The sequence below is a fragment of the Arthrobotrys flagrans genome (assembly GCF_004000055.1).
Source record: "Arthrobotrys flagrans strain CBS H-5679 chromosome Unknown unitig_15, whole genome shotgun sequence".
Classification (NCBI taxonomy): Eukaryota; Fungi; Ascomycota; class Orbiliomycetes; order Orbiliales; family Orbiliaceae; genus Arthrobotrys; species Arthrobotrys flagrans.
Window position 1 is genome coordinate 2,158,742 of NW_027137545.1, and position 23,986 is coordinate 2,182,727.

At 46.0% G+C, this 23,986-nt stretch overlaps 7 protein-coding genes across 7 annotated transcripts; 4 read left to right on the plus strand and 3 right to left on the minus strand.

The window, feature by feature from the left end:
* Positions 1-364: 364 nt before the first annotated feature.
* On the plus strand, positions 365-3,207 carry DFL_000555 (uncharacterized protein; the record flags this gene model as incomplete). The annotated part of the gene is made up of 3 exons (XM_067634823.1): positions 365-513; positions 863-905; positions 973-3,207. 3 exons carry the CDS (start codon positions 365-367, stop codon positions 3,205-3,207), a joined length of 2,427 nt encoding a protein of 808 aa, XP_067495096.1.
* Positions 3,208-3,841: 634 nt separating this feature from the next.
* Positions 3,842-7,234, minus strand: DFL_000556 (uncharacterized protein; the record flags this gene model as incomplete). The annotated part of the gene is made up of 1 exon (XM_067634836.1): positions 3,842-7,234. One exon carries the CDS (start codon positions 7,232-7,234, stop codon positions 3,842-3,844), a length of 3,393 nt encoding a protein of 1,130 aa, XP_067495097.1.
* A 1,265-nt stretch (positions 7,235-8,499) lies between these two features.
* On the plus strand, positions 8,500-10,330 carry DFL_000557 (uncharacterized protein; the record flags this gene model as incomplete). The annotated part of the gene is made up of 2 exons (XM_067634847.1): positions 8,500-9,415; positions 9,480-10,330. The coding sequence occupies 2 exons, from the start codon at positions 8,500-8,502 to the stop codon at positions 10,328-10,330; spliced, it is 1,767 nt and encodes a 588-aa protein (XP_067495098.1).
* A 3,499-nt stretch (positions 10,331-13,829) lies between these two features.
* On the plus strand, positions 13,830-15,531 carry DFL_000558 (uncharacterized protein; the record flags this gene model as incomplete). The annotated part of the gene is made up of 3 exons (XM_067634861.1): positions 13,830-13,962; positions 14,026-14,214; positions 14,267-15,531. 3 exons carry the CDS (start codon positions 13,830-13,832, stop codon positions 15,529-15,531), a joined length of 1,587 nt encoding a protein of 528 aa, XP_067495099.1.
* Positions 15,532-16,152: 621 nt separating this feature from the next.
* Positions 16,153-17,766, plus strand: DFL_000559 (uncharacterized protein; the record flags this gene model as incomplete). The annotated part of the gene is made up of 2 exons (XM_067634872.1): positions 16,153-16,580; positions 16,641-17,766. The coding sequence occupies 2 exons, from the start codon at positions 16,153-16,155 to the stop codon at positions 17,764-17,766; spliced, it is 1,554 nt and encodes a 517-aa protein (XP_067495100.1).
* Positions 17,767-18,150: 384 nt separating this feature from the next.
* On the minus strand, positions 18,151-19,918 carry DFL_000560 (uncharacterized protein; the record flags this gene model as incomplete). The annotated part of the gene is made up of 3 exons (XM_067634884.1): positions 18,151-19,443; positions 19,530-19,640; positions 19,706-19,918. The coding sequence occupies 3 exons, from the start codon at positions 19,916-19,918 to the stop codon at positions 18,151-18,153; spliced, it is 1,617 nt and encodes a 538-aa protein (XP_067495101.1).
* A 1,392-nt stretch (positions 19,919-21,310) lies between these two features.
* DFL_000561 (uncharacterized protein) lies at positions 21,311-23,476 on the minus strand (the record flags this gene model as incomplete). Its single annotated transcript, XM_067634895.1, has 1 exon — positions 21,311-23,476. The coding sequence occupies one exon, from the start codon at positions 23,474-23,476 to the stop codon at positions 21,311-21,313; it is 2,166 nt and encodes a 721-aa protein (XP_067495102.1).
* Between the last annotated feature and the right edge of the window lie 510 nt (positions 23,477-23,986).

Sequence of the window (23,986 nt, forward strand, 5' to 3'; positions counted from 1 at the left end):
ACGGAGCACACCGGGCCTCATAGGCGGACGTCAGCGGCACACCAAGAAAATATACAGCAAAGTGTTACTCTCTAGGAATCCTAGAAGCTTGTAGCGCTCCTCAGATTTAGGACGTGATAGGGCAATATGCCGGCATGGTGCATATCGTAAGGATACTTCGGTGAATTCTAATAAGGATTCGGATTGATATGAATCGTACCTACACTTCTTTGGGTGGAGCCCCGCTCGATCTCGGTGCGTCTATCGAGATGCATAGATATGTACACTAAGGATCGAGCTTGCAGAATACCCTACACAACAAAAGTATCAGTTAGTAATCGTGAAATAATCCGGGCAAGAAGCTTCAAATTGGGGTTTGGTCACCATGTTTTCCCATGCGATAGGTGCGCAGGCAGCAGCTTGGCCGCGCTGGAAGCTCCGCGAATTATTATTTTCTCGTGACCGCAAAGTGGATTTACCCAAGCGGGTCAAGTATGAGTCAAAAGCAGCTCTCAACCTCCGCGAATGCAAAAGGTTCACATCGATATCACGTTCTGGCTTACGAATTGCTTTTCTGATGTGCATTCGATACCAGAGAAGCCGACAAAGGTCCTCGAATATAAATTAGGTGGTTACCCCTCATCAGGCTTCTCGTAATTTATTTTAGGAATGTCGATATTGCCTTCTCTTCATCCAACATCCCAACACCAATACTCCCTCCCACCCGGCAGTAATTTACGCCTTTCTCCATAGATACATATCCATATTTAAGATTCAAAGGGCATTATCGATTCTCTAGGGCCCTAGTTTAAATTTTGACTTGGCTGCCATCCCGAGGCTTGGCAAAGTAAATCGAATCTCGCACAACTAGAATATCTTCCAGTATTCTGCAACGTCGCGACAAATCGTACTGGAGTATTACCAAGGTGGGCAACTCGATGCCCAAGGTCGTACGTGTCGCAATTTAGTGATCGTTGGCTGACTTGACGATAGAGCAAACAAGAAAAAATGGCGTCAAAGCCTGAAATATGGGGGCTCCTAATCGGTGTCAACCATTATCTCCCAGGAAATGAGCGTAAAGTCAAATACAACGACCTCAGCGGTTGTGTCAAAGATGTCAAGGCTTTTAGGAGCTATCTAGAAAAAAGAAACGCGCGACACATTACAACATTAACATCGACAAAAAGCCACGATCGCGACGGTCCAGAGGAAGAAACATCACAATTACCCAACCATCCAAATGTTATTCGCGAACTCGAACGTATTATTAAGGACTCTCGTCCCGGCGATCTCGTCTATTTTCACTACTCTGGGCACGGTATTAGGCGAGATGCGGATGCAATTGAGGCCGACGAAGGGGATGATATCTCCGGGACTGCATTAGCTCTTGCTGATGTCATGAAAGGAGGTGCATATCTTACAGGGTACCAGCTTGGGGTCTACATCAAACGAATGGTTTTTGAAAAACAACTTCGTGTCACAGTTGTTCTTGACAGCTGCTTCTCTGGTCGGGGGCTTAGAGATGCAGAATCTCAGGAATATACAACTCGATGTGGAGATGAGGAGCTCGATACAGACGTCTTACAAAGTGATGTCGATGCCGATGAGGCCGCGGCGTTTATGGATCTTGATGACGACGATTATTTTGGAACGAGGAACGCGATGAAAGTTCGATCCTGGTTATCGGATCCCACTGGGTGCACCGTTCTTACTGCCTGCGAAAGTACTGAAACCGCAGGAGAATACAGCTTCGAAGGTGAAAAGCAGGGGATTCTCACATATTGGATGTTGAAACTCTTATTGGAGAGCCCTGAAACCTGCCGTCCTACTTATACCAAAGTTAGGGACTACGTCGCAGATAATATTGAACGGGCACATCTGGCAAAGAAGCAATCACCAGTGCTCTTAGGAGATGCCGACCACACATTTCTCGGACAAGAACAGGTCGTTGAAAGGCCCGTGGGACATATCAAAGGACGGAGGCCCAATACCGACATAGTAGAATTGGATCTCGGCTGGGCTCACGGAGTGGCGAAAGGTGCCATTTACGATGTTTTCCCCGAGAAAGAAAATATCAGGATGGGCTCGATCTCCAGGGTAAAAGCACAAGTTACGGAAGTTCCCGACAACAATCCCTTTCGATCCAAGGCCGTCCTTCAATACGCTCCAGAGGACTCAATTGCAGCTGCAGAGATAAAACCGGGGAGTGTCGTACTGTTACAAACGTGGTCCCTCCATTTAGATACTTTCGTTGACATTTCCTCACTCCGTCAACGCCTATCCCGGGATCAGATTGAAGGGTTCGAATCGAAGACCAAACAGACCCCGGGACTTCTTTTAGACTCTGATGCAGAGAAGCTTGAAGATCTAGACTGCGACTTTAAAGTTGCACTCGATCAAGACAGTTGCTTCGAGGTACACATATTGGAGAATGGGAAACATACACCGATGCCGAGGGTCCCGATAGTTCCATTAAGCGACAATAACTGGGACTTCAAACTTGCCTATCTTCTCAGTCACTTGGCAAGGTTTCGAGACATTAAGTCTATCGACAAAAACAGGATATACGCCCCATCAAATTCGGAATGGTTTTCGTTTTCCGTTGAGCTTTCTGACGAGGGTTATGGATCAGACGACCTAGACCTCTTCGCGGGAGATCCAGAAGATCCTAGTGCCTTCAGGGCATCAGAAGGTACAACCCTTCGATTCTCATTTGGAATGAACGAAAACTGCAAATATGAGTCCGTTTATGCGAGCTTCTATGTCTTCGACGCGTCATGGGGGGTTTCTAAGGTGCACCCAGGGCCTGGCCAAGTCTATGAGGTGACAAAAAAAACCCCGGTGGACTTCACACTTGAAATGACGATTCCAGGAAAATGTACACCACAGGATCCCGAAGAAATCATTGACACTGTGAGAGTCTTCATTAGCATGACTAGGATAAATTGGGAGGATATTACCCTTCCAGAACTTCCAAGTCACGCTTGCACCGTCCCTCCAAGTATTATTACTCTTCCCGCGGACCCTGATTCAAAGAACCCGGACGAAGTCATAGGACGAGGGGCGGGCGGTTCCCAATCTCATATCGACTCGTTCGCAAATGAAGACGACGACAGTTCCGATTCTAGAAACCCTAAACGCAGGCCAGCAAAGCCAGTAAAAAAAGCGCCGCCAAAAAATATATGGGGTTTTATGGATTTGAACCTTACCACATTCCCCAAAAACTGAACTCAGGAGTCCGACCTACATACATAATCTTTAAAATTTGTTTCATCTTGTGCACATATCAAAAGTTTCGTTTGACAAGCCCGATACCACGGGGTTGTTGCTTTTTTTTTGGCGTCCATTTGTTTACGACTCTACATATTTATTTGTTAATGACCCCCTTCTATTTTTGCGTTTCGGGTTTATGATTACGTTGGTATTTGCTGGTCATTTTTTGGATACCCGGTGGAGTTGTTGGGACTAAATGTATTTTCTGGGGTGAACTACTGGTACTGATGGTGGTGGTCACGGTACTACATGGAAACTGTCTACAGAATTAATTGTATCTGGTTTCGACGGTTCTCACTTCTTCTTTTGACATTAGTCAAAAAGTTTGCTTTCAAGGAGGTCACGATTGCAAGTTCTAACTACTTACTATTGAGTTCGAGGCCAATTTTAGCCACTATCTTATCATTAACTAAGCGGTTCATGTCTTCACGCTAGTCGTGTGCATGCGCATGCCTTCTATCGCCCGTGTGAAAATGGCATTTCAGGAATGATTAAATGAATTTTGTTATTTTCAATTATTCAGCTGACATACAACATCTATCTTCACATTTGAACCTAATAAGCAAATCTCTGTGACTGCATATCTAAATTAGATACCAAAGTGAACATATGGAGCCCAATGAAGGTGTGGCTTCTTGGGTTTGGCTTTAACCGGATTCCTGAGAAGCGTATCATCTTCGCCAGGAATATCGACTTCATGCTCGCTTTCCGCAGTGGTTGCTATTTTGCTTAGCCCGCTTCGGTTTCTTTCAAAATATCTAGATAGGTGGTTGAGTTCGGATTCCAAAGGTACTTGTCGAACCGTCATTACCTCTACTGGTAATGAACAAATTGTATCAAAGATCTTTGTGAATTTTGGTTGTTTGATTTGGCGCAGTGGGGTTGATCGATAGCTTTTCAACTCAGCATTAAGCCAGCTCGGAAAATCCGTTACCACACATGGTTCGGAATCATCTAGCCGTGCTACCGTGATGCTGTTGAGTTTAGATGAGGCATCTTTCTCGCGCCTGCTCTGATTAGGATCTCCTAATCCATATTTCTTGCCGACTACCTCGTTTCTGAGTCGAACATTTGCACGATGCAATCCAAGTGCTACTGCAAAGTTTGTTAAACCTTTCTCCGCAATAGTTTCGTATACAATCTTCGCCACACTAACACAATGCCGGTCGTTAACTTCCCACAGAGAGCCAATGACATGACGGAATCCCGCCAATTGAGAAGCACTAATCAAGTTAATACTTTCGTCACAGAGTGTCATGACCTTATTCGAACCAGTCGAGCAAGCAGATAGGTATGCAAGAAAAGGCGGGTTATCGTGAAGATTTAGTGCTTGAAGACTTTCGACGGTCAGAGGCGATCTCTTCCAATCATGTAACAAAAGACAACTTTGCGAAGGATTAGTCGGGTCCGAGAGGCCATGGCCAGCAAAGTGGAAGATTTGGCAGTCTTGAAGTTGTTTCAATATTTCATCCTTTCCATAGGGTAAATCCGGGGTTTCTGTATTGAGGTTCAGTGACTGACAAATATTTGCAACGGTACTCGCCTCTCTTTCTGCGAAGCAAAGAGGTGGATGACCTGGCGTTTTCGGCATCGAAGCAATTAGAGCTTTCCTAGAAAAATTACAAGTTCGATTAACAGCGTCCTGGCGATTCTGTATAAAAGCTTTGACCGATACGGCGTACGACGAAATTACACAGTCCAGAACGGTTTCGCCGGAGCTTTTGAAATGTTTTCCGGCAGCATGGATAGGTAACTGAGTCAATTGGCCGGTGGTTATCCACCAAATATGCGGAAGGCGATCCTCTGGTGTCTCTTCCCTCGGTCCCTGTGATTTCCCCTTGTCTCGTAAACCCGACCCCCCTTCCCGACCATTTGTCGGCGGCTTGTATATTTTAAATCCTTGCAGAACTGGAACGGCCACAACTTCCCATAGCCATTCCAGCACACCCCAAGAACTTTCACCACCGATGCGAAGGATCCTAGCTTTTTCGTCAATAACTTCATGGTCCAGGAGAGTTAATGGGACTACCCCTATTCGGCCTTTCTCCATTAGGATTGCATCACATCCATACTTGCTAACATTGATCACAGCGAGTTTGTCTTCACTAATAGTGCTCATTATTTCGTCTGCGTTGTATGAAAAAAGAGAGCTTGTCGATCTCAGTGTGCCCACCTCCTTAGCTGATATCTCTGTCGTTATCGGGATTGAGTTAGATAGAAGCCCCCGACCTCGCTCTAGGAGCGTCAAAGCTTCAAGTGGCGTTTCACCTGCGTTTAAAGCGACAGCAGCTGCATCACGAGATAGGCCAAAAAAGGACTCGATAATTGACGGCTGTTTATCTTCCATTAGCTCCGAGTTAAACGTAGCGAGGAGTGATGTCGCCCCTCGGAAGGCGGTTAGAGATTCTTCCCATCTTTCCAAGTACGCAAGTTTGTTAGCTAGGCTTCTTGCTGCACAGGCACGATTTATTAGAGAGGCTTCTAATGTTCCAAAAGCTTCTCTCAGGACGAACTCTGCTTTTGATAAGTCCTTCGCTATGCCCTTTATCCCAAATCTCATAACAAGACTGTCTCCGAGCTGGCAAAGAATCATGCATTTTTCGTCGGGGTCAAGATCCGGGTTTCGCAGTGCCTCTTCGAAAGAGCCAATAGCTGTTTGTAAGTCCTCCCATTCTGTCGTAAAGAGAAACTGCTGGTACATATATGAGCCTAGATTAAACCAATAGGCGCTAGGCTTTGAGATTCTTTGATCTTGTGAGGATAATCTAACCGCAACCTTCGCCATCTCAACGGCTTGGAAGAGATCGCCGCTTAATCCGTTCGAGCGGTACCGAGCATGGTAACAAACCCCCAGATAGTGGTATCCTAGATGCCGATGTTCGGTTGTACCACCCGAGATCATTGATAATGTAAATTGCTGAATTGCTCTATCCAAATCGTCATTCCTCTGAGTTCGATCGTATCTTAAATACCAAAGTAGGCCGAGCTTTTCTAGGCTTTGTTGTCGTTGGGTTGCATCCCATTTCCGAAAAGCTACTGCCTTTTCTAAAGCACCAATAGCATTATCCATGTCTTCCATATTTCCGGTTTTCTCGTAACGCATCCGCAAGCAGCTGGCCAAATCGTGCAGGGCTGTAGGTCGAGTACTAACATCCCCATTTGTTGTCAAAAGCTCCACGCACTCGTTCGCCACCTGAATCGCCCGATCAAGATCCCTTATTTGATTAGTTGCTTGGAATTTCTCCGTAAGCATAGTTTCGAGCTTTTGGAGATATTTACCCTTCGTAATGCAACTATGGCTGGCCAGCTTCTGGGCGCTATCTTCCACTTCTATCGCTGATTCAATATCTTCTATCTCTCCTCTTAGCCTCCAACGGGTTAAGAACAGTTCTCCAATTTTGTCAAACGATTCCGCTCGATCTATATCTTGATTGATGTTCAGAAGTAAAGTTGAGCGGGCCCAGCCAATAGCGAGGTCAATGTGCTCTACGTTGTCGATATGCTGAAATCGTATCCCCGAGTTATCTCTAACCCATGACCAATTAGGATTGCTCGTATCCGTTTCTTCCAAAATAATTTCGCTCAGGTTGACCGCGGTGCTTAAGTCCTCTACGTCCACATCGGCGGTAGATTTGATGTATTGATCACCTACATTTTCGACAGTATGTAGGAAGCGAAATGGCCGGGTCTGTGTCTGACAGTCCGCAAACAACCCCTTCCCAGCAGTCTCGATCACTTTGTCTATAGAAGAAAACTTGAGACCCTCATTCCCTCTCAGGTCTTCCATGAACAAGGCCCTAAGAGGTTCTGGAGCATGCATTTTGACGTCTTCCCATTGTGTTGTGATATCGATACCGAAGTGTTTACTAGCATCCTTGAAGGTTCCTTCGGAGAGCTCTTGTTCTAGATTGTTGAATGAGTGACTCCTCAGCGGTCCGGCGTTATTTATCCGCCTGGATAGCCGTGTACTCTGAGTCTTCATATTGGCGGGCTGGGCTGGTTTGATAGCATCGAACTGGCTCGTTGACGCATGTTTGGTAGCGTGGGTTTTGCCGTCTCTTGTGTGTCGTGTAAATCTGGTTTGTTCTTGAGGCCGATGCTTTGGAGTTGGATGCAGGTCGGGTACTACACTACTATCGCTTATAGTTAAAAAGCATTCGTTAGTCCTAGGCTTTATTGCTATTCCCTAGCAAGGATTACTTAAGGATTTAACAAGAATAAATCTTGACAAGATAAAGAAAACATCTCCATACACTTCCAAATACTTACCAATCGCCCTCGAGCTCGGAAAGTTGTATTGTGTTTTCTAAGCAAAGCCTTCTCATCCGACTATTTAATGATCCTGGAGCGGTACAATGGTGTGTGTTCTTTAGGTCGTTATTTTAACCTAATAGTTCTTTAGGTTTGAAAGTATTAGGTTTGAAATGACAATATCTTTTAGGAGTGTAACACACCCTAAATTTTGCTAAAGCCTCTAGGGTACCTAGGTAATTTAGGTATGGTGCAGGTAAATTTATGTCTGCGTGTTCTAAATTATATAGTGGACTAATTCTCCATCCAAAAAATTGAAAAGTTTATTGGCCGGGGTGAGTTATCAAAAGCTTTCTCGGGATCCATGCTTTGCGTTCGCTTTTGCGTTTACTCACATGGAGCAATACAGACCGTCTGGCCTGAGACTGCGCCTACATGTATTCTCGCAAATACGATGTTGTAATTTCGGGTATTTCTGTGTTGACAACCTTGGGGCCCGTTACGACAGGAGCATGTGCCCTCCTTCTTACTGCAACCCCTAGCTAGTCTGAAATCTAGACGCTGTACCCCATCCAACGAATCAACGAAATTAGGCGTTGTATTCCTAATGTGATTATGTCTGTTCGAGCGAGTTGGCCGACAGATGCAGGCTCGACCACGTCAGCCCCACATGTTCGATTGCTGGCCGCTGTGGAGGCCTGAGGGGTTGGGACCTCAACTTAGACCGCTCTTCCTAATATCGATAAATCGATACCAATATTTTCTAATGAGTATCCGGAGTATAATATTTGGAGACAGACTTCGCCATATTACTCTTAGATGGCATTTTTCTAAACAGTCGACGGTCCTACTGAAAGCAACAAGTTCAGGCAATTAACTTTCAATTCACAAGCTAACACCCCAGTTTTGTATTGGAATCATACGGTGCAAATGACTCCTCCGGTCCTGGACAGCCGAAATTATACGGTGGGGTGGATTTGCGCCTTGCCCGTCGAAATGGCGGCCGCAACTGCCATGCTCGACGACGAACACGGCAAACCAACACAACAGGATCCCCACGACAAGAACACATACACTCTTGGGAGGATAGGTCAGCACAATGTTGCCATAGCCTGTTTGCCTGACGGTGTGCATGGCACGACTTCAGCCGCTGCTTTGAGTGTACAAATGAGATCCAGTTTCAGATGTATTCGGTTTGGCCTGATGATTGGAATTGGTGGCGGAGTCCCTTCTCGCCTACACGATATCAGGCTGGGCGATGTCGTCGTCAGTAAGCCACGGGGAACTTCAACCGGAGTTATTCAATACGACTACGGGAAAGCAGTTGAGAATGGACAGCTGATAATGGATGGATCCTTGGATAAGCCACCGAAGATTTTGTTAACAGCAATGTCAAGCCTTGAGGCTGACCACTTGCGCCGTGGCAATAATATTAGCAGTCATATCAATAAGATGGTATATAAACATCCTCATATGAAGCAACATTTTGAGCATCAAGGGACAGAGAACGATTTACTCTACGCTGCCGATTATACGCATGTAAATGGATCCGAGTGCGCGCAATGTGATCCCAACCGACTAGTTGACCGACCACCACGCAAATCATTGAATCCTAAAATATTTTACGGGACAATCGGATCTGGGAACCAGGTTATGAAGAACGGCATGACAAGAGACAAGCTTGCTAGCCAGAAAGATATTCTTTGTTTTGAAATGGAAGCGGCCGGTTTAATGGACAATTTTCCGTGCTTAGTTATCAGAGGAATTTCAGATTACGCGGATTCTCACAAAAATAAAATTTGGCAAGAATACGCTGCAGCTACTGCTGCAGGTTACGCAAAAGAGTTATTATATACAATTCCCGCGAGTGGTTATGACCCCGAAGAATTCTGGATGGCAGACGGGCTACGAGGTGAGTGATGTACTACCTCATATCATATCAGATGACTCGGGCTAAAATGTCATTCTTCCCAAAGAACGGACCAATACTGGAAGCTCTATAGGATCCGGATCTAGTCTCAGCCGGCGGTCGACCCCCACCCTAGAAAATATGGACGTGCTGCCGTCCTCAGTGTTTGAGTTAGCGAGCAGGCTCTATGCTAAAGAAGATATATCCCTCGCCAGCCTGATACCAGATCGTCGGTATCCGAACCAAGACGCCCTAGCGGAGCTTCAGCTAGAAGAATGGAGGGACTATTCCATATCCGTAGATCGGAATTTCAGCGACTTTGTCAAATCGAACGCAAAATCGAATTCCGGCTTCAAGAGGGCAATCAGCAGAATATTCCTATCACCTGCAGTCAAGGAAGTCGGCGGCGATGTGCAAATTCTGGCAGAAGAAAGTCGTGTTTATATGATGCGCCAGCCGCGAAATGTCTTCAAACAACTGTCAACGCTACCTTCGGTCAGAGAGTGGTTAGCGGACTATTATCTGAATTCTGAAGAAGATGTCTATTTTATCGTGGGTTATCGGACACTTGTAAATGCTCAATTCGTGGGGGCAGATTTGAAAGTCGACCGAAAAGCTCGACAGAATCGATCACACCCAGGCGCACGCGAGAACTATCGATATGAAACCACAGGGGAACGGATATATGCGATCTGCTCCCGCAGAGTTAATATCACAACACTTCGGAATGGTGATATTGGAATGTTGGATTCAACGAATTGTTGGAAGACGTTCACAGAAGACCGTGGCTTGAACATGGATATGGAGGATGAGATAATTTCAGTGGAACTAGAGGAGGAAGATGGCCTTGAAGAAGATGCCTTTGGAATAGCCACTCAAGGGTCTGATGATAGTGAACTCGAACTAGTCTATTATTAAATTATAAAAGCATATTAGCTTAAAAGTGTGTTGTGGGTTGTGGGTCGTCTAGCCAAATAATAATCGCCTTCCTACTCGAGAAATTTTCCATATCCGGCGAGACATCAGCTTGTGCTTTGTGCGACATGAGCATGTTTCCCACGTCGCAACATAAGATTTTGTAATTATTATAATACATAATGCTCAAATAACCTCAAAGAAGAGTTTAGATTCAGATGTAGCTGTTGCAGTACCAAACAATCACGAGAGTCTGATCCGAAGGTCAAGCTTAGAAAGCTTAACGCAAGCTTAAACTCGCATGAGCTCATGTGGCTTGCCGACGCGACAGAAGATGATGTCTTTGCCGTCACCCAAGCCCATAAGCCTTATCCACCAGAGGACCGTCGATTTTCGAGAGCAAATGAGCAATCGCACAATTTTTGTGCGGCACTTCTATTAGCGTGGTTTAGGATCTAGACATTTCGTCAGCCTAGTCGCATGAACGAGTTAACACAGCCCCCCTTGTTTATCGCCCCGTCCACACATATCTGTAGTTTCAGAAAGAAACACTAGAAAAATGAGGATCTGTACTGTGAAGGAAGTAAAGAAATAAAAAGTTCAAATGATCGAATATCGATATTCGGCTCGTCCTTAATAGTTCCAGGGGCCCGGCCGGCGAGCCGTCTAAACTTAGCGCCAACATCGGATTCCGATGTTTCAATGTTTGACACAAAGATTGGCTTTGGACAACATTAACTTCCTTCCCTTTCAAAGAGAGTTATTTCCAACCTATACATTCCAATTAGTTTTAGAATCCGGGGAACGAGTCAAGTCAACTGTGTCAGAAGACCATATGAATATGAACTTTGCTCGAATTTTCCATGGATTTCGCAACACCTTTCCACTACCAAACGGAGAAACCTTTGTGCGGCATCCCAGAATCGGAACCTGCTGAGCTCACCCCACCAAAGAGAGGTCGCCTTTCCGAAGTGGACTGCCAGGCCGCCGCCCACAATTGATCATCTACGAAAGATGGAGATCCCATTCCCAAAGCGTCTTCACGCATTATCACCAATCTGTATAGCGCAGACGCATCAGCATAAATTCATGATGTAATTATTGAACAATCAGAAGCGGCCGATCCTATGTTTCATGAAACGGCGAAACCGGAAGAAGTTTTTGACGAGGTTCTTGATCTTGACAGTCCTGACTGAACCAGGATGAAGAAAAACGTGGACAACCATGAAACAAACATGGTGCCCTTTTTCAATGACAGAAATAGGTACAGATAATGGTCTTGCCTATAGCAAATGATCCGAACCATATCGATTGCCCAAGATAGTTTCCCTTTGTGGCCTAACATGATCCTCCACGGTTCGGGCACACGGCAATTGGCAAAGGCAAGATGGACATCGCGGGATCAAGCTACAAAGCCATGGCTTTGAAGCAGTTGAAGTTTTGTGGCTGCCTGTATCTGCTTGTGGTGCAACACATGTTCATCGGTATAGCTGCAAGATGCCGGCTTTTTCTCAGGATGGTTACTACTTCAGGTCACCCGAAACCCGTCCGCATCGCCAATCATGAACATCCTGGTGAAGGCATCTAAATATGAGGATACCTTCGTGGTTCTACTCAATCAAGAGGCTGGAAAGGAAAACCTGTGCTGACATTGAGCCCCACTCCATTTTCGCCGTAGACAGCCATATCCTGTGAACCGAACTACTATACATATACGGAGCTCTACAATGTCGCAATGCTCTATGGGGCCTCATAGACACGAATGTCACTTGAGAAACACCGGAATTTGTGATGAGGGGTCAGCCAGCTCGAAACCCGGCTAGTACTACTTCCTAATTGTCTTTATCGGTTTTTTGACAGGCGATATTCGAATGTGCCATGGGAAGCAATCGAGCATGCATGGTTCTATCGAGTCGCTGTCATCCAGGTATCAGCCTACATCAGCATGTATGTATGCACCATTTCCACGATCATCCCAACTTCTATTCACTAAATTCGTCTTTAAAGTTTTTTAATCTATTTGGAGGGAATGATGACTTTTAAGAGCTGCCTTTTAAAGCCTTTGTGTCCTGCCGCCTCTACAACGCCTACGGAGTGATCGCACCCAGGACACCCCAAAGCGACGAGCAGCGAAATTACAACAATTTCGACAATTATGCGACGACGAAACGGGTGACTACCACGAACAGTGGCGCATTGATAGCATTGAAATCATATACAAGATTTTAATCATACTGTATCGATCACGTTTTCGAAGATTCTTAGTAATTGCGAAATTGCAAGGTATCGAACCAGGATTCAATGAATCCATCGATGTATCTGTTGCGCACTTTGCCGGCACACACATCTTTTAAAGTGTTGTAAAAGGATAGCGAGCCAGGATATCCTGTGACGTTAAGGTAAAGATCTTCGTGGTTCCTTTTTCAATCATCTAAACGTTTATATTGGATATGATAAGCGTCTGCAAGTAGGACTGAATTGGATGGTCGGATGAAGTTGAGATCTCGATGTGGTGTTGAACATGGCAATGCCCGCATACAATTTCCCCACCCCCCATGGTCTCAGCAGCTCTAGATTTGCGGACACGAGTCGGTGCATACATTCTCGCCTTTCTTATGCACATCACTTCTAGTCTTTGTAGTTTTTGCTTTTAGAACTCTTTGAAACTGTAGAGAACTCGAAATGCTGTCCCTTGCATTTTGTATGGGTTCCAAGGTATGATACTGTGGGTGTTATTTCAGGAAGCATGGCCGCTTCGAAGGTATCTTATAATATAATTACTGGAAGGTTCCCCATCTAACTTCTACGCCTTGTCCCTTTCTTTTCTTCGTTCCCTTTAGATTCAAAAAAGGTACGTGCCCCGAACGTTAACGACAAGTCCCCAAGCGTATATTAGAAACAGCCTCAACTCTCCACTGATGTCAACGGCTGGGCTTCATAAATCCGATCGGACCAAGGCCTTATTTTTTGTTTTAACGTTTTAAAAAAAAAAAAAACTATCGGTCCTCGCAGCCACTTAAGGTCAAGTCCAACTGGCTGCTCCCTCTGACTTCAGAGAAATTTTTTTTTCCTCGGGCTATTCTTCCCACCATCTATCTCTCCACCGTGCGAAGGGTGCTAGTTTTCGCTGGCTACAAGTACCAAATCGGGGTTAACAGCTTAAAGCGCTGCATCATCGGGAACAGGGGGTGTTCTCATACACGCCAACACCACCGCACTAGAACGCCGCATAACCAAGGCTGCGCAGCACAGAAAACGGAATAGTTTCTTCCTAGGTTGTCGACATACATAAAAGCACCCTCGATTCCACCCACCCCTACTACTGGGATTTTTAGAAGATTAGAGGAGAGTCTATACACCGACTGTGGTCATTCATTCATTCATTTGTTCACCAATACTTTCTTTTTCTTCACATTCCGTTCTTTACTTCCTTTCTATTCTTTCTGTATTGTCATACTTTTCATTCTCTTTTACGACTGGTTCGGAATTTCAATACATCAAAATGAAAGCCAACGTCACTGACGCCGAGATGCAGCATGCCTTATGGTTACAAGAGGTGGCAACTTTGGCACACGAAGCTGGAGTAAATGGACCGGTTCCACAAGGGTTTTATCCACCATGGTTATTATCAGCAGGTACGTTTAAAGAGCCGACGATATCTATAATACAGGGGCTTGGCTAATATCTATACAATTCAGATTATGTTCAGCATAACAGACAGTTGTCGATGTATATCATCGATATTATATTCTTTATTTTGGCTGTTGTTATGGTGATGATGAGAATATACACAAGAGTCTTCATCATCCGAAGATTCGGTCTCGATGACTGGTGCATAGTTATGGCCCTCATCAGCGTTGCTGGTTTCACTGCTTTACAGTTTTGTTGTAAGTTTTCTTGATTCGCATTATCATTAGTCCTTTCTAACATTTCCAAAAGTTTTGATATATGGCGGTGTCGGCTACCACATCTGGGATGTTACTCCGGAGCAACTCCACTACTGCTTCAAGTTCATCTATTTCCACTTGATTGGATACACTTGGTCGATAACTTTGATCAAGATGTCTATTCTCTTCCTCTACGAACGAATCATCCCAAAGACCCACTCGATGCGCAAGGTCCTCACGGGTTTCATGATCTTCCAAATCGTCTACTTCTTCGCCTGCGAGTTGACTTTCATCTTCCAATGCGACCCAATCGAAGGAGCTCTCGACTTCAGCTACAGAATCTATAAGTCGCCAAAGTGCATTCCTCTTAAGCCTATGCTTTATTCCTTCGGTATCATCCACATCTTTGTCGACCTCTCTCTACTTATCTTGCCGATCAGAGTTATCTGGGAGCTCCAGATGCCTGTCAAGCGCAAGATCAGCACCCTTTCCCTCTTTGTCATCGGCGCTATTGGTTGCATCTGTGCTGTCATGAGAATCGTCACTCTCTCCACCCTTCTCAACGGATTTGACTTCACATGGGTCATCTACGAACCAGGCATGTGGGGTCTCCTTGAACTTACTATTGGTATCATCTGTGCCTGTATTCCACCATCCAAGCTTCTTTGGGAACAGATCTTCTGCAAGATCACCGGAAAAAAGTTCAAGCCCTTCGGCAGCACCGAACGCGAAAGCGACTATAAGAGCGGTGCTTCTTCCATGCCATACGGAAAAGGTTCTCGTGCTCGAAGCCCCACTCCAAACAGTGGCTTTGACAAGTCTCTCGGATCGATCAACAAGAGTGTTCTTATGTCTCAGACATCGGAGCGCATTGATTCAATGATCGTATCTAGACTCGGACCCATCCAGCCACAAATCACAACTGTTGTTGAAGGACCAATCGATGAGAAGCGCCCATCTTATGACGTTTCCCGATTTGCAAAGGATACTAAGACTGCTGAAGTTGTTTCTTCTAAAGGCCGACCGTACACAATGCAGATTCCAACCACTGTTATCATCCCACCCACCCCTCTAGATGGTACTGGGCCAAGCTTTGGCAAAATCGCAACACTAGATGAGCTCGAGGATCCAGCCAAGAGGCCTGCCCTCCTTGCAGGCTCAAACGCAACCGTTGTTGCCAGCACATTCGATTCCGAGAAGAATTTGGAGCACGACCTCGAAAAGGGATACTTGGAAGGGAGACCATCCAGTGGATTCTCTGAAAACTCCGACTTGTCCCTAGATGAAAAGCCAGTCAAGGGTGAAGATATGGTATAAACTTACTTCCCCCTCAAACAAAAAACAAACCCAAGACTATATACCCGACGGCAACGATTCCTGTAATAATATTACCATATTGTCACTTTTTTGGTTTCCATGTTCGGTTTTCGGAGTTCGGCTTCTGTCTTTCTTTACATACCACTGGGGCTCTGCAATGTTTTACGATACCAGATACACTCGTTCATTTTTATACTTCTTGTCACTCACTCGCATCATGCATGGCGTTCTTTCGTTTTTTTATTTAATTCATACCAGTCGGCTTTCTTCATTTATTTCTCTATCCCCCAAACAGTTAAACTTAATACTGCAATGTATATATCTATGAACTTCAAGACTTATTTGATCAAATAGCAATCGATAATAATTATAAACAACCAAAAAATTTTTTAAAGTCTAACAGTTGCAACCCAAGAGATTCTCATCTGATCCGTCAGCGGTAATGGTCGGTCGACCTTGTCGACAGAAATTGTTGCAAATTTTGCGTTGCGCGCCATCCTCAGACCAATTAGAAATTGTCTGTTTCAAAACCCTCCACCACTCGATTCCCAGTCTTCGAAGCTTCATGAACTTTCAACGTCGAGACACCGACACTCGTTTTACCTCTTGTAAGGGCTAACAATGGCTTCCGCCACGATCGGCAGCGTTGTGAGAGCCAGGCTACTCTCATCGCCCGCCTTCACCTGCCGCCAATGCCAAAGAATTCGATTGGTACCTGCCCTGCGCACCCCGCTACATTCCGCCCAATACAGTACATCGCGAACACCGTCGAAACTCCAATCTATCCTCCTCAAGAGCTCGAAATCCGATACCGTTCTTCTTTCGAAAACTATGTCGTCTTTCCTTGAGAACATTGGTACCGTGAAGTCCGCGTATCGCCGGTTGGCTACCTCTGCAGTTCAGAGCAATGCCGCCGCCGCCACGACGACGAAATCGAGTAGCTTCCCCGATGTATCTGAGAAGGTCGTTGGTTATTGGTTACTTGGGTCAGCCGGTCTTGTCTTTGCTATCGTCGTTCTGGGCGGTTTAACTCGTTTAACAGAATCAGGGTGAGATCTCTTTGTACAGTTTATTACACTGTTCGTTATTAACTAAACATCTTCTGGTAGTCTTTCGATCACAGAATGGAAGCCTGTCACCGGCTCCCTACCACCCCTCTCCGATGCTGATTGGGAATCCGAATTCTCGAAATACCGTAACTCGCCCGAATTCCGAATCTTAAACCCGACCATGAACCTCGAGGAATACAAGTTTATCTACTACATGGAATGGACACACAGACTGCTCGGAAGAGCCATCGGCCTTTCATTCGTTCTTCCGGCCATCTACTTCGTCGCCCGGCGAAAAGTTTCTAAATCAATGGCATTGAAACTTGGTTGTATCGCACTGGGTATTGGATTCCAAGGGTTCATCGGCTGGTGGATGGTCAAGAGCGGCCTACAGGACGATTTATTCCAGAAACCGGGATCGCATCCTAGGGTTAGTCAATACAGGTTAACAGCGCACTTGGGTGCCGCATTCGCGGTTTATAGCGCCATGTTATACTCCGGAGTCAGCATTCTTCGCGAAAATCGATTGTTGAAGGACCCCAAGAAGGCAGTAGAGCTTTTGACGAAACGAAGGATTGGTGCATTGATCCCACTTAGGATCTTTGTAGGGTTTGTCAGCTTGTTGATATTTACAACTGCGATGTCTGGGGCGTTAGTAGCAGGCTTGGATGCCGGACTTGTCTATAATGAGTTCCCGATGATGGGTACCGGTCTTGCCCCACCAGTGTCGGAGTTGCTGGATCCGTTCTACTCCAGAGAACCATCCCCGCATAACGACCTCGTCTGGAGGAACATGCTTGAAAACCCTACAACCGTCCAGTTGGATCATAGAATCCTAGCTACCACTTCTTTTTTCACAATCCTGGCGTTATGGGCCTACGGCGCACGTTTACGGAGGGCGAAGGTCCTTACTCCGGATGCGAAGAAGGGTATCTTGGGTCTGGTCCACCTTGTGAGCATGCAGGTTGCATTAGGAATTGCGACGCTTATATATTTCGTCCCACATTCGCTTGCAAGCTTGCACCAGGCGAATAGTTTGGCGCTGTTGACAGGTTGTTTGGTGCTTGGGAGCAGAGTGTGGGTCCCCAGGGCACTGTTGAAGGTCGCGGAGAAGCGAGTTGCAATAATGGGCAGAGGTACGAAAGCAGCGGGAAAGAAGATTGGAAAGGGAGATGTGGCAACGTAAGAATAGAATGTGAACAAAGGAAAACGTAGACATGTACATAGATGATACCCTCACCATATACCTACTTACCACTGCTTTTGAGGTTTATATATACAATAATAATGCATCGCATTAGGAAATTGATCCGATTCAGGGTGGAGACAAAACTTATGGTGAAAAGGATGCTATTTCCAGGGAAGAGAAGAGATGTAGCTACTATTACACTGAGTCGCTATCTTGATTACAATTCATATGAGAGCCACCGCATCCAGATCCTCAGGTTGCGCACTATACCCAGATTAGACACCCGCAAGATAAACCCTATAACGTAAAAACATAATCTCTGATGCTAGTATCCTGGTGTTTGTTGCGCCCAACCGGCAGCGCGCTTCCTAATCAACACATCTACCAACCTGGTACGATCTTCGTCCTCAATGGTAACATCCCTTCGTGTGTCGGTCGTTGCGTGATCCCAGCTCTTATATTAAGTTCCATATCCTTCGTCTTCTCTTCGAAAGCGAACCTTCCGGCCAACCCTACTACGATGGCTTTATATTCTTCGATCGAAAATTTCTGTCCAATACAGCTTCTGGGACCCATCAAGAACGTTAAGTTCGCATAGTTGCTGGTGGCTCCGCCGTTCCCACCTGGCTTATCCCACCTCTCTGGGTTGAACTCTGCAGCGTCAGGTCCCCAGAGTTCTTCGGAGTGATTGATTACTGACGGCATAAGCATGACTGTTGTTCCTTTCGGAATGAATTGGCCGTTGAGCGTTGTGTTCTTTTCGGCTTCACGGATCGTAACTGGGACCGGAGGGTGGAATCTTAGGATTTCGTTAGTGAAGTTACGGAGGTAACGGATGCTTTCTATTTGTTCCATCGTGATTGAGTCTGAGTCGAAGACGGGGATGGCGGCGCGGATTTCAGCTCTTAGACGCTCCGCAATTTCGGGGCGGCGGGCGAGTTCCCAGACGGACCAGGAGACAGCTGCAGCGGTGGTTTCGTGACCCGCGGCCATGAATGTCATTAGTTGGTTTTGCATTTCCTCGTCGGAGAGGGAGCCTTCTTCGATCATTATGGAAAGAATATCTGAGTTACCAGATTTCTTCTCCGCTAGTTGCGCCCTCTTCGTGTTGATCATGTCCAAACAAATCTTCATAATAAAATCCTTTGCTCGTGAAACATCTCTAACAGCCTTGAGAGGGAGGTTTTGCATAAACCACAATGGCATGATGAGGTTCATAATGCCTATCCACAACTGCCCCGAGGTTGGCGTGAAAACCTTCTGGTATATCTTGAAAAGATCATTGTCCGGGTATTTCATGGCGTTAAAGTCTATTCCCGCGCCAGCCTTTCCAATGATGTCAAGAGTACACCGTGAACCCCAGGAGTTGAAGTCAATGATCGGATCTGGGGCATCGGACGCTTGGATTTCAGCGGTGATCAAATCTACCATTTCTCGGGTTTTGGACCAGAAGAGGGGGAATAGTGAGCGTAGATGGCGTGGGTGGAAGGCCGGAGTAAGGATCTTCCGCTGGCGCTTATGCTCGTCCCCTTCGGCCATGAGGATGCCATTTCCCAGGAGACGGAGAGAGAATCGGAAAAATTGAGGTTTTACGAAGATGTATGATTGACTGTTAAGGACTTCTGCGAGTACTTTAGGAGTGGTTGGCAAGATTCTCTCGCGGTTTAGAAGACCCTGAATTGATGCATATTAGTATTTTCCATTCTCAATGCAATGTGAATACGATAGGGCTGTTAAAATATAAATGCGAATAAGCATACTTTGTAGTAAATCAATCCTTCATTGGGTACCGTCTTAATCCAACCCTTCTGTGGGTCCCCAGTCCGTTTTGCAACAATTTCTTTTCCATGGCCGTTCCAAAAGCTGGGTTCCTATCATAGATATACTCCATTAACATCAACAAATAGATATATAAATCACCGGTATGTCTACCAACCTTTGGCCCGGGCAATTTTCTCAACGGGCTGATAAAGTTCGGATATATCAACCAATGATAGATCGCGTAAATCAGACCCTGGGATATTGCTAGCGCCGGGAAACTGATCGCATATTGTGTGATCGGTGATTTTGCAACTGCCGAAAGATAGGACAGATGCACTAATGCATAAGATTCTGCTAGCGAAAGCAGTAAGATCTCCAGTATCGCCATGGCTTGTCGAGTGGCTTTTGAGCTGTGACCTTGGTTGGTTTAACGTATTGTCGGGGGTGTATTCGCGAGCTATCCAGCTAGCCGAAGAGCTCTGGGGTTAGCAGACGCAGGTACAGCTGCGGAAACCTTGCAGGACGTAAAGTATGCTGTATTTTTAGATTCCTCGTCGATAATGTTAATCGATTGAATACTGAATGCGATAGATCGATAGAAATGTATGAGATACTGCTCCCAATGCGGTGGCTGCTTTGGAAGTCAAGCTAATGGTCGCCTAGGAGTCCAACAGAGCCTCAAACGTTCAAGCAAGCCCTCAAATTATATAATTATGTGACGGAGTTCATATATTGGGAGCAGCGTGTAGGATATCGGATGCCCACCTTAGCAGAGAATATTAAAAACTTCAAGAGCGAACACTGTGGCTTTTAAGAACTGCCGGCTTGGGGTCTCTCTTTGCGGGGCTCGCGGGGTGGCTCCAGCTTTGTCTCGCACTCTTACCCTGTCAATACGCGTATACGCAAGCTCGGGATCTAAATCTGCCCCGAAATCGAGAAACGTCAAACATTACGAAGTATGATCGATCATATCATGGGATTGAACCAAGGAGAGCAAGAAAAGAAAAGAAAAAGTCGAAACGGCGCTCAAATTCCGAGAAATATCCGACCAAATGCGTCTTAGTGCAAAATATCCTCCTGCGGTCAAATCAGCATCCCATTATTGTTCATTTAGGGTTGTCTATTTAGAACCGACAATCTCCGTTCGAGCGCAAGCTTGTGGATGTTGGCGGGAGATGATGCTGCTGGGTAGTTTAGCTCCAAGACGTTTTGCAAGGGTATGCTTGATAAAAGAGGGAAAGCCTCGGCTCAATCTAGTGGGGAACGTCGTATCCCAAACCCGATCCAGCCTGCGGGATACGAAGCGGGGCATCTATTCATCCAAATGTGATGCTCGGGCAGAGATGGGCGGCGAAAACCCTTGTGTGTTGAGATGAGGTCCAGGTTTACAAAAGTAGGGACGTGCAGTCACGTAACTACTAACTACGGGGTCTGGAGCCGGGTCGTCAGCAGCCAGCATAATTTCCAAACAAAGTTGCCCGATCCGGGGGACTACATGCGCATGCATATCGTGGAACCCACGCACTTAATTACGACGACCAGAATATTTGAGAAGCTTCGAAGAAGGGTTCGAAAGAAAAATTACATTTTCTTTCTTTTTTCCTCTCCCTGTTTTTTGGAGAAGCGATATCCCGTATTATACATATCTCAGTGGTATCGAATTAGGTATACAAGCAAGTAGAGATTCAACTACTGGACACCAGTTCCATGATATAAAGTTATCCCGCGCTCGCCGGCGCCTTGTATAACGATAACGTTGTTCATGCGGCCCAAACTCCATCTAATCCAGTACCACCAATCCATCAAAGCTTTTATTCATCACAGCCTTTTTCATGACCCCAATTGGCGTCATAGCCTCTTTCTTGGCTTCCATCTCTACAAAGCCATCTTCCGCCTTGGCATCTACATCAATTAACATTGCATCTTCCTCCTCTTCTTGTTCCCCGAGGAAAACTTTCATCATCCCTGCGGAAAACCCCTTCATCATTGCAACTCCTTCCCTTTCAGCATGCGTTTCGACTGTATCTGCGTTTCCCAAGTCCCAGTAGACGATTTCAGGTACGTCATAGCCAGCCGCCTCATATTTTCTCTTGATAACGTCATATGATGTTTCCCACTTCTCACCCTGGTAATCAACAACCGCACCCTGATCAAATTGCATGTCCGAAAACACGAATAGTCGTTTAATCATATCCTCTTTCTTCACTTTGTGTTTCTCTGCAAGAGGAAGGAGTAGATCAGTGAACACCTTCCGAAGATCAGTGTTCATACCCCAATTGACCTCGCTCATCATCTTGGTGTTCTGCATTATTCCGGCCAATTCGTCTAATTTTAGGTATTGTGGGTCCGCGGAGAACGTGATGAAACCGTTGTTGAATGGGGGTTTAGCGAGTGTCGCGAGTAACATAGACATCGCAATAGCCGGGAAAATTGGCTTGGGAGCTTTGCGATCCTTGTATTCGTATAAGTAGCCCATACTGCCGCTGACGTCGCATATTGCGATTGAGTTGTCGATGCTTCCGGACTGTCTTAATTTATCTACCAATGTGTTCCATTGGGCACTTGCCACTGCAATCTGGGTTTCCAAGAATATTTTCTTAAACCTATCGATGCCGTCTTCCTGCTCTGCTCTTTCCTCGTCGACGAAATTGAGTTCTGCATCGTAATCCATGAGTCGCATGAGAATCTCGTGAGGTAGCAGTGTGGCCCCCGAAATAGTTTTCTTCCCGATAGAAACGTCGAACATATACTTTGAGAAGCGTTCGTAATCATGCTCCATAAACTTTTCCGAGTTATTCGACATGCAAACGGAGGGCACACGGGAGTATTCGATCAGAGACCACTTGTTAGCGGACATGAGTGGCTCGGGGCACTTGCTCTGAACACGGAGAGGGCGGAGAAACCAGCGTTGTAAAACGGAGCGGAGCGTCCTGGCTTGCTCAACCGAAAGTGGGCTGGTATGATCAAAGCTTGAGAGAGACGACGGGTATGTCCAAGGCTGTGACTCACGGCCGGAGTGAAGAAGTTGAGCAATAGCTGTCGAGATATTTGTTATACGATCATGTGAGCGACCTGGTGTTGGAGCCCATTTCCCAGCTAGACTAATCTGCCAGTTCAGCTCTAAGCGAACGTTTTTGTCAGTTGTATTCTCGAGCTTGTCTCGAAGGCTAGCGTCAGACACAAGTTGGTCAGCGAAGAGCCGGGCAACAGCGACATACAGAGCCCGGAATTTCGGGTCCTCAGAAAGTTTGTCACACAGATATTGGTATCGATCGTCCTGCCGGTGCTTTCGAGAAGGAATGCCGCGAAAGTTCATGACCCGAGTTCCTGAACCGAAGTTGTAATGGTCTTCCAAACCTAACCTATCCGTGGTGACTAGGCACAGTATATTCAATAAGTCCTTCCAATACCCGTGTGGCATGCCAGGTAGCTGCCTTTCGTCTCCCTTCCGTAGCTTTCGTTCGCACAATGGTTCCACCAACTTCTGTAAATTGCCAATGGCCGTACGAGGATGATTATTGTATAGCCAACCCCAAGCTCTGTAGAAAAGAGCACGGTCATTTTTACCATCATGAATACTTCTTAAGTAGAAAATGATCCTTAGAGTCATCTCAGGGTCTTCCTTCCATGCCTTCCTGAAGAACCCTCCCATTTCAGAAGATGTATGCTCAGCTGTTGGGCGAAGGAATGCATCCAAAAGCGGGTTTTTCGTAGAACGTAGCGCCGGGGCATTGTTCTCTGTCCGAACTTCATTGCTGATATCATCGAGCGCCGAGATCATGGGGTTCTTTGGAGCAGGAGCAGCATTTTTGATAGCAGCAACAGGATCCTCTGCAGGCGGTGGGAGCAATATATCCAAAAAGTTGGCTTTGTAAAGCTCTGGTAAATGAGGCAGGGTAATTGTTTGTGACGTAAGAGCTGGAGAAGATCTTGGATTGGGATTCATCGTGAAGCTATAAATAAATCGATTGACTGCGGTAAACCACCGGCGTCTGAGAATGCTCAAGGAGAGGGTACTGACGGCGGGAGACATCCTGGCGGCGGAGTGGACCTGGCCACTATTTATGCGGTGGCAGCGCCTGCGCGTACCTGACAACTGCGATTCTCGTCGTGATCAACAGTCGATCCCGTTGTCATGCCGCGCCTGAGGTTCGTGCCTGGGGATAAAATCTCGTCACGGGGTTGTGAGTCTGGCGCGCTTGTTTTGGGCTGGATCCCTTGGCAACCTTGGCCAATCAGTGTTGCAGCCCTCGAGCTAGGGCTTCATTGTGATCACGTGATCACAACACAACATGATGCCCCACAATCAAGCCTCTGAAAAATGCAACAGCCAACACGTCTTTTAGTGTCAGAGGCTCAAAATACCGGTGTCTTGCCAATTATAAGCGCATACGTGACGACGAGTTACCTAGGTAGTAGCAATTACTTTAGATTCGAAGTAGATATATATCAGTAG